The 10,000-nt window shown below is 41.9% G+C and overlaps 2 protein-coding genes across 4 annotated transcripts in view; both read left to right on the plus strand.

The window, feature by feature from the left end:
• Window positions 1-4,823, plus strand: part of parvb (parvin, beta) — a 14,754-nt gene extending 9,931 nt beyond the window's left edge. For both annotated transcript variants that reach the window (XM_079743184.1, XM_079743185.1), the window contains exons 6-13: window positions 128-243; window positions 1,217-1,275; window positions 1,631-1,650; window positions 1,746-1,807; window positions 1,910-1,978; window positions 2,194-2,295; window positions 2,401-2,473; window positions 3,812-4,823. In XM_079743184.1, the coding sequence (XP_079599310.1) occupies window positions 128-243; window positions 1,217-1,275; window positions 1,631-1,650; window positions 1,746-1,807; window positions 1,910-1,978; window positions 2,194-2,295; window positions 2,401-2,473; window positions 3,812-3,888 (578 nt within the window). In that variant the 3' untranslated portion in view covers window positions 3,889-4,823. The remainder of the gene's footprint in view (window positions 1-127; window positions 244-1,216; window positions 1,276-1,630; window positions 1,651-1,745; window positions 1,808-1,909; window positions 1,979-2,193; window positions 2,296-2,400; window positions 2,474-3,811) is intronic.
• Window positions 4,824-5,864: 1,041 nt separating this feature from the next.
• parvg (parvin, gamma) overlaps window positions 5,865-10,000 on the plus strand; it is a 9,044-nt gene continuing 4,908 nt past the window's right edge. For both annotated transcript variants that reach the window (XR_013812089.1, XM_079743186.1), the window contains exons 1-5: window positions 5,865-6,040; window positions 6,645-6,802; window positions 7,165-7,229; window positions 7,936-8,038; window positions 8,704-8,847. Coding sequence is in view for 1 of the 2 variants with exons in the window: in XM_079743186.1 (XP_079599312.1) it covers window positions 6,739-6,802; window positions 7,165-7,229; window positions 7,936-8,038; window positions 8,704-8,847 (376 nt within the window). In the remaining variant the exon portion in view is untranslated. The remainder of the gene's footprint in view (window positions 6,041-6,644; window positions 6,803-7,164; window positions 7,230-7,935; window positions 8,039-8,703; window positions 8,848-10,000) is intronic.

The following is a 10,000-nucleotide window of genomic DNA, read 5'->3' on the forward strand; positions in this document are numbered from 1 at the left end:
CTCAATGTTTTGCATGTTAAACCGAAGTACACGGTAGGTGGCTATGGGTGTTGTGTTGTGTTGCATCTGTGGCGTTGTGGTGGTGAAGCACGAGGTGACACCTCCCCCTTGTGGCCTGTTCCCACAGCCATCCATTCCAAGAACCTGGTGGCCATCGTGTTCCTGCTGGTCTCCCTGGCCATGCACTTCCAGGCCCCCATCAGACTCCCAGAACACGTGTCCGTACAGGTGGTGGTGGTCAAGGTAAGACCTAATCTGACCACTAACCTAACCCCCAACCTAACCTCCAACCTGACCTCCATCCTGACCTCCAACTTGACCTCAAACCTGACCTCCAACCTGACCTCCAACTTGACCTCCAACCTGACCTCTAACTTGACCTCCAACTTGACCTCCAACTTAACCTCCAACCTGACCTCCAACCTAACCAACCTGGACATTCTGACTTAGCTGTCTTCTATCATAAGTCCTTGACCACTGGCCAAACTTTTCATTGTTTGTTTTGCGGACACTGGATTAATGTTGCTGACCCATGATTGTTTCACAGCAGGCGATGAAGCATCATTCTTCTATAGAAAAAAATGCTGAGCATGAATGTTGACCTTTAATCCAATAAGCATCCATGCATGGAAGTTGGAATAACAAAAGGGGGACATTTGGAGGGGGAGCCATGAATGACTGGTGTGGGATCAGTGAGTACAGGGGGAGAGGCTGAGGATAGTGGACAGTGAAAAGAAAGCAGACACAATTTCCCCCAAACTTGGTATTTTCTCCTATGGAAAACAAAAAATACCGCCCAGCGATTTGCAACAAATTCACTATTTTTGGCACCAGGCAGAACTTAGACACATCATCCAAAATATGCCACCTCTGCATCTGGGACAGATTCCATGAGCTGGTATCTGTGGTAATAAGATGCTCCCAAATGTCAAAATGGGATATTGTTTTGTAATCGTATGACAACCTATTTAAACAGTGACACAGTGGTAGGTATATCAGTGGTTTATAAGTTGTCATAGATATAGACCAGAGGTTTCAGTATCTGTGAGTTGGGTGCTTTTCCATAGCCAAACGACTGCCTCAGGATTTCTGAGGTTATGCAAGGGTTCACAAAACTAATATTCAGTCTTAATTTGATTCTGTCCTCTTACTTTCTGTTCCATCCATGCTTTTGTGTTTTACTAAATCGCTTTTCCTGTGATCTTCGTCTGAGCAGAAAAAGGACGGACTCTTGCAGACAGGTCATATCACAAAGGAGCTGACCACCACCACAGAGTAAATGGGTTTCTATGGACATGTGACACTTCAAAATGGAGTTGATCTATTTTATTGGTTTGTTACAGTTCTCTGAAGTGATGATTGGAGAGAATTAAATGGCTGCCACATAGTGACTACACTTCAGGTGTTTTCTTAAACACTGAAACTTGAATATTGAATGAATATAAACATTTAATGTACCTCACCATCACCCACAGTAAGATATTAGTAATTAAATTCCCCTGTTGTAAGGTTGAATGTATATTTAGTCTATGATTTCGCACAACAAAACTTTACATTGTCATGCTTACATTGTACCAAATCAAAATTAAATGAATCATTAAACATCTTTTGTTCCTTCCTTTTTTCCCAGAATGATGTTGGGTAGATTTGGTGAGTACCCGCCATCTGTTCAAGGGTCTGTGCATTACTAAGTTGAATATCATTGTTGTTCTGTTGATTACACATACACATATTTGTCATTGCAGAGAGAGATGCGTTCGACACTTTGCTGGATCACGCACCTGACAAGCTCAACGTTGTGAAAACGGTAAAGAAAAATAAATCAATGTGTCCAGTCTGAGCTATACATCTTGAATATGGTTTTGGTCATTTATCTTATTTATAATGTAATTTGCACTTTTGCCTCTAGTCTCTCATCACCTTTGTCAACAAACACTTGAACAAGCTGAACCTTGAAGTAACAGAGCTGGAAACGCAGGTAGGCATTTTAATTGAATGTGTACCGTGCTCTCCCATTCAAATGAACACAATGGAGACTCAATACTGTTAAATATACTGCTGCAGCCTTTGTGCTCAACTCTCTTTCTCTATCTATGTCTCTCTCTCTCTCTCTCTCTCTCTCTCCCTCTCTCTCTCTCTCTCTCTCTCTCTCTCTCTCTCTCTCTCTCTCTCTCTCTCTCTCTCTCTCTGTAGTTTGCAGATGGTGTTTACTTGGTTCTGTTGATGGGTCTTCTGGAGGATTACTTTGTGCCTCTCTACAACTTCTTCCTCACCCCCGAGAGCTTTGAACAGAAGGTGAATAATTTGTTATAACGTTTGTTTACGCATATTTAAAAGTTAATAATTCAAATCAATCTGTGTAATGACGTGGTGATGGAGCTTTGTCTTGCCTCCTGATAGGTGCACAATGTGGCGTTTGCCTTCGAACTCATGCAGGATGGAGGACTGAAGAAACCAAAGGCCAGACCAGAAGGTATGTTGTGGCCCGATATCTTCATTGTTGTTTCATTTTCCACTATGTTTTGTTATTGATAGTATGACATAATTGGAAGAAAAGTCTAATCAAAAGTTAACCTGTTAGTGTTACGTAGGATTATTTGTTTATTAATATATAATTATCGATAGCTTATCGAGAGAGATCGATCCAAATTGTGAGTTCTATCCAGTATTGCTAATGTTCATACTTGCCAGTAGATGGTGGTGTTGCATCTTCTGTGACTGGGTCACAGTGAATCCTCTGTATTGCTCACATTTCTAACTGAAATAATCTGTGGATTTTACCTGAAGTCAAGGTATGACTTTAAGTTAACACATCTTCTGCTTTGATCCTGCTACGGATCAAAGGCTTTATCGGCTCACACTCAAATATGCAATGAAATGATTTGTACCCACTTGGCCAAGTATCTCTAAATACCCAGAGAATTAGTATTACTTGAATGAAATTGGGTAACAATACTATTTATGCAGTGTACATAAGTGCATTGTGCATTGTTTTTTACCATAACAGAAAATATTTAACATCATACGTCGAGTTTGTTATGATTTTAAAATTAATATGTTTGAGACTTTAAATGCAAAGGAAGGGGTTACATTTTACTGTTGAGCTATTCACCAGGGTGCAGACCTGTGAAGTGAGATTCCCAGACTAGTCATTATCCAAAATGTCACCCTTGGCAACAGGTCAATGTGCATAAAGAGCCGTTAACCCGGGCTGTCTGCCCAGGCTCACCCCGTACAGTCACGTTAAATGGGAAAGTGTAACCAGCCAATCACTAGGCTGATGAATATGTACACGACATTGAGCAAGGTCACTGATGAGATCTTGATTATCTCTGAATCGCCCTGCCAGGATATTGCACTTCCGCTAGATTGCTGAGGCACTTTTTAATGGAAATCCCTTCCACTTGATTTCCATCTTAACCAATAGAGTGCATCGGCCCTCGGTTCTTTCATGAAAGAGTTGGTTAATCACACTTTTCTTTTTCATCATCGACAAGGTCATGCAATCAGTTATTTTTGTGATGTATGTGTGTTTGTTTGTGAGCTGCGCATGAATTGACTGGTTGGTTTGGCAACAAAATACCAAATGATTTGCCATTCTTTGAGCCATGACCCATAGTTACAATGCTGCCTCACTAACATTTGTTTTATCCTCAAATCACATTTGCTTTGTTTCCTTTCATTTGAAAAGTCTAAACAACCTCTCACCCCCAACCAATTTTAGATGGTCATCACTTATTTTATACCAAAAACAAGTCCTTACCCGTCTTCGGACGTCCACCTCCCTGTCTGTCTCTCCGTCCCGTCACAGATGTGGTGAACCTGAACCTGAAGTCGACGCTCAGAGTCCTCTACAACCTCTTCACCAATTACAAGAACTCAGACTGACACCAGCTGCCGTAGACCCCTCCCTAACGAGGATGACCCTGCCCTGTGCCTGTACCAATTACATCACTTCCTGTCGTTCGACGGCCGGCAAAACAAGAACGGCTGGGAGGAGAAGAAAAACACAAAAACAGAAAACGTAGCGCTAGTTTGGATTGGAAAAAACCCTCGGGAGACGATGACCTCTCGGAACATCTCTGGTTTACGTTGAGGCTTTTCCCAAATGTCACCGTTTATTTATTCCTTCCTGGTAGTGAGGAAATGTCTTCTGTGACATTCAGCCTTGGTCTATAAATATATTGCGATGACAGCAGAAAGTATGAGGCCTGAAAGTTTTGACTAAATAACACTTTATTTTTAAAGAAACACAACTATTAACCCACACTGCTGTATGTCGAGACAGTGTAAAGGGCTGCACACTCGGTCTCACAAATGTACTTTTATATTCTTATTGCCAATTACTACTGCCTTATTTATATACATATATATATATATATATAAAATATATATAATATTACTCTGCTTTAAAACAAATTGATCAACAAAGTTGAGACGATTTCCGATGCTATCTAGGCCATACCGCTGGCTGAAGCTACACGTGCTATCAGTGTAATCATGGATTTATAATGAGAGGAGCTATACTGTACGTTCTCTCCCTGTACATGCCGAGACACTGTCAGTGCATCTCCTCATTGGTTCGGCTCCTTTCCCTTACAAGTCCCAGCACAGGGCCCTGGCCTCTTTCTGGTCCTCTGAGGCCCTGCCAAGTCAGGAGAGCCGTGATATGACACAGCCTGTACTTTACAGCCAGCTCTGCTTCCTACTGAGGATTAATTATGGAGAGCCAGGAGAGAGACAGAGAATGAACCAAAATGCCTGTTGGACTTGCTTCAAGTAGCCAGCTCACGCCTGTGCTTATTTATCGTGTAGAAAAGGAATAAACGTCTGAATTTTACCAAAGTGTGAATTGAATTTCTTTCGTTTGTCGTTTGCGCGCAAGGCTGAATTAAGCGGAAGCGTCGTTGGACCGTCCGCTTCCTTCCTGTCTGGGCTAAGCCGAAGATATTAGGGGTTTATTTCAGTCCTGTGTTTTCATCCCTTGGTCAAAAGAGTTACCATGGTAACCTTGCTGTTATCCAAAGTGCCCCTTCGTCTGGATAATGGGAGGTCCTCATCCCCCCCCCCCAGCCCCCACAAACACCCTGGCTACTTTTTTCTTCCCCTTCTTCCTGCTGAGGAGACTAGCACAGCAGAAGACTAGCACAGCAGATAGACGGAACATGGTGGTTTTTTTTGTATTTCCTCCCCCCCCCTCCTCCTCCTCCCCCTCGCTCCTCTCTCCTCCTCTCCTCTCCTCCACGTCTAGTTGAAAATTGGATGTCTCTAGGCGGCAGACAACAGCAAATTGTTGCAGCCAATCTCACACGGAGACGGCAGCGGCCGGGCCTGATTGCTGACGGCTAACTGGTGTCATGTCCCCGCGCCTCGACGCCCAGCCCCCCCCCCCCCCGCCGGAGTGTGTTTTGTCAAACATCGCATCGGTGCGCAACGCTCCCGAACAGAAATGCGCCTATCTGTTCTCTGTCCTTTTTATCGAAGTCTCTGCCTCCTAAACACGTAGAGAATACGCACACACACATAGGATGTAATGAACGCACACCTGGAGACGTGCGGTGTGTTTTATTTAGTTTCACTTCTCAAAGCTTGATGTCGATTTCAGAAATACCTGCAAGAAACTTTGACAAGAAACAACACACTAAATCCACTCCACAGTGACAGTACGCCGTTTCGGTATTAGAAGAAAAACAACCAGACATGTTGAAAAAGGAAGTTCTCAGTTCCCCATAACCACATCCTTTCATTCGTCCTCTTGTGTGTGTGTGTGTGTGTGTGTGTGTGTGTGTGTGTGTGTGTGTGTGTGTGTGTGTGTGTGTGGTTGACTGTCACGATTTGACACATTCCTTCGTGACAAACTGAGTTTTGAATCGAGCACAGTCACAGCAGCTTTGTTGCGTTGAGTACAGAACACTACTGCGTGTGTCTGTGTGCGTCTCTGTGTGTTTGTGAGGGAAGGGAGTTGTTATTCTGATCTGATTGGTCCTCATTGGATATAGAAGCTCAGGTGAAGAGGAATCGTCTCGGTTGGGTACCGGAGGTAAGCGTGTTACTAAGTGTGTTGTTGCCCTGTTTGCAGACACTACTGTAAATTTAACACCAGCAAAGAAACACACACAGACAGACACACACACACACACACACACACACACACAAACAGAATGGATCAATATTTGTTGGACTTGATTCAAGTTGCTGGCTCATGACTTTGCTGATGTATCTGTGTAAAGAAATAAATGTCTGATATTTCCACGTACACACCCAAATTAATTTGGTTAATTTGTTGCAATTCGGTTTGATGTGCTCGGTGTATCTCACGTTGAAGGGTTTATGTGTTTTGGCGTGATACAAGATCAGACTTCGGGGCTGAATTTAGAAAGGCTGTGTTGTCATAACTCATCGTCAAATATAAAACAAAAGAGGAAGTGACCAAACTGATACACTTCCTTTGATGATATAAGTCATCGTGGCCATTGCTGGGGACTTGTAGAAGCCCGAGACGCCAACTTCTACACCACAATACCATGGCAGAATAAGACACCTGTGAAGACTACTTTAATTTAAACACCTTTCTCTTTCCCCCGCCACAGTCATTTTCATTCTTTTTAAAAAATGAAAGCCAGCATCATTATTTTTCTCCCGAGGTGTCGGCGCCCCCACAGACTCCACAGAACAGACACCACCAGTACAGCGAATCGATCAGATATCTCGCGATACCTCGGCTGACCGAGGAGAGCGATGGCCATGGACGTCTTCAATAACCCTAGGGAGGAGAAGCCTCTGGACAGCGCCTTGTTCCAGGGTACTTATACTGCTATTACTCATATAACAATGTGATATCATATGTAGTATGTATGTGGTTCTCTCTTGTAAGGAAGGAGTTCTTTCTGAGGGGCCCATGCTTAGAATGTATACACTCAGGTTATTGCAACCATGAGTTTTGGATAAAGATATATCAAAATACATTAATACATATATACTTTTGATGATTTTTCAGATACTGGTCACACCTTTGTGTTGATAACGGTTATATCATCCTAAAAATGTTTTCTGTTCAAATGCAAAAAAAAAGTGGAATAGATTTTCGAGCAGATGTCTGGGTGACCAACTCTCGAGGGAATAGAAGTAAACAAATGGGTGTTATGTTTTTATTCACCCACACAGGAGAGAGGAGGAAGGTTATTCAGCCTACGTCTCTGCTAGACCCTAAAGTTGAAAAGCTGAAGGATGTAAGCCGAGGCACCGTTGCTCCCCTTCAAGGTCGTCTTGTTTCAACAGAAAGAGGATCCTGGTTCTGAACGTCTGTCTACACTTTGCTATAAAGGCAGGCCGGCGTTACGGGATATACATGAATGCACAAACAGAAACATCCCTGAGCACTTTACTACGAGGGCCATGATGTTAATCGCTGCTCTGTAAATATTCCTTCAGCACCTTTATTTATGAAGGAGAGAGTGAGTTACACTTTCCGTTGCGTTACGTTTGATGTGATGCATGGAGAGATAGTGCGAGGATGGTTTCAAATATTAATGAAGCTCTTTAATAGAGGTGATGGCTGACCGATCATAGACTACAGATTACAGATATATTATGGCCTACGCAGCCGTAGTGTTGGAAATGGTTGGATGGATAAAGATATGGAAGAGAATAGGATCGATATTTTCCTATTAATTGGGTTAATTTAAGTTTTATTCAAATTTTGTTGGCAAATATGGATGAAAGCAACTTCAATAAGGTTTATTTGGATTCAGGTCATTATTAAGATGGAAGGGTTAGTATGCATCTTATTCAAGGATGTGATTGGGATTCAAACCCAGAACACTTTGGTTGGGAGTCAACCAATAGACTCTCTTTATTATTATTATTATTATGTGTTATGGCATAATAGCTATGCAGTGTTCATAAGGGTTACCATTGTCCTGGTGGCCCTGTCAGGTGTTGAGGAGCTGGATCAACAAAACCCTTAAACCGGATCACATTGTGGTGCAGAGTCTGGACGAGGACCTGTTCGATGGCCTGGTCCTGCATCACCTGCTGGGTGAGAGGCACGCACTCACACACACACAGACACAAAAACACACACACACACACAGATACACACACACACACACACACACACACACACACACACACAGAGGAACACACTCACCCACACACAGACACACAGACACACAAACAGACGAACACACTCACTCACTCAAAGACAGAGGCATGCAGACACGCTCGCACACAAACACACATACACACACACTCACACACAGACACACACACAGACACGCATACACACACACACACACACACACACACGCACGCACGCACGCACACACACACACACATACACACATATGAGTTGTTTTCCAACCGTATGTTAGTGTTTTGATGTTCATGTCTATGGTTACAAATCTTTGGCATTCCTATTTAATTATTCCAACATCAAAATATAGGCCGAAAAAAAATTGGCAATACATGAGCATATCCCTCAAATGGTTTTGTTACTCACAACACTAACAAGAAAATGTTTGATGTTCAGGTTGAAGAAAATATCTTTAAACATTCTAAAGAGGATTTGTTTGCGTTATCCTTGTGTATGTTTGCACACCCACACACTACTTAAATCCTAAATACTGTTTAATTCCTGCAGTGTTTCACAGCCTTTAGCTTTAGCTTTTAGCTTTTCATGTTGTTGAGTTTCTTACTATGTAGCCAGGCTAGCTGGTGTGAGTCTGTCCGTGGAGGAGATAGCAGTCACAGCTGCAGCTCAGATACACAAGCTGGAGATGGTCTTGGAAGAAGTGAACAAAAGACTTGGGCTAACAGACGACGCACTGGCCAAGTGGAATGTCCAACGTGAGTCATGTCCACTTTCTGTTTTATATGTTATCCAAATGATAAAACAAATACGACATGAGACAGTACAGTACACTCACTTTCTTTTTCTCCAAGCAAACACTTGAGTGCAAAGCTGGCTTACTTCAAATGTACCATCGTAACAACCCAGATCCCTTTATATGGACTCAATACATATAAAGCTCAACACACACACATATTCAGGCTGTTATTATTATTTTTTTTAGCAAAGTATATGAACAAAATGTATTAAAATGTAATACAAAAAATTAATCCTGAAAAGTAAACCTAAAAACGTAATCCAAACAAAGTATCCAAAATAGTAATAAAAAGAAATACACGAAAAGTAAGTAAAAAAGTGATTTATAAAAGTAATCCCAAAAAGTAAACCCAAAAAGTAATCCAAAAAGGTAATCCTAAAAGAGCAATAGAAAAATGTTATCAAAAAATGGAATCTGTACCTTTGGAGCTAAAAATATTTTTTTCAATTTTTTATCATTTCCTAGATGAGCTAGAAGGGAACACTTAGTAAATAAAGGGAAACACACAGTCTTCCCTATAACTGTGTGACACATCGTTTTACCTATTATAATCCAAAAAGATTCTGTAGTTTTCCCTTCTTGAGATGCGTGGTCCCGTTTATCATCCAAAGAGATTTGGAGTGGATTCACTTCAAACTGCTCGGGAAGAATTATCTGGACGCCCCCGACCGGCGTGCCTCCGCGCATCGCGGGAAAAGTCGCTGGGTTCAGGCGCTGCGTGTGGGTCACCTTTCGTGACTGCGTGCAAACTTTATGATTATAATAATAGCCTAATATACGGATTGATTTATGAGCCGTATATATAACATTGCCTGAGCTGTGGAGTTTGTCATCGGAGTGAATAAACATTATTTGTTAGGACACTCATAGATTGATCACTCCTTTGAATGCAAATGTCCTGAGTAAGGCTCTAATTTGGCAGAGGCCACGGTGCACATTGAAGCTGCACAAAGATCCTTCCATAGTTAATGGGGGGAGATAATTCACAAATATAAACAACGCCTGGTTCAATGTTTTGTTAAAATGTGCAATTTTAGACAACACATTGCAATTTTTTTTGTGGTTTTAAAATACATATACAGATGACATTTAACAATCTCTCAATGATTATG

The sequence above is a fragment of the Pollachius pollachius genome (genome assembly GCF_949987615.1).
Source record: "Pollachius pollachius genome assembly, chromosome: 9".
Taxonomy (NCBI): domain Eukaryota; kingdom Metazoa; phylum Chordata; class Actinopteri; order Gadiformes; family Gadidae; genus Pollachius; species Pollachius pollachius.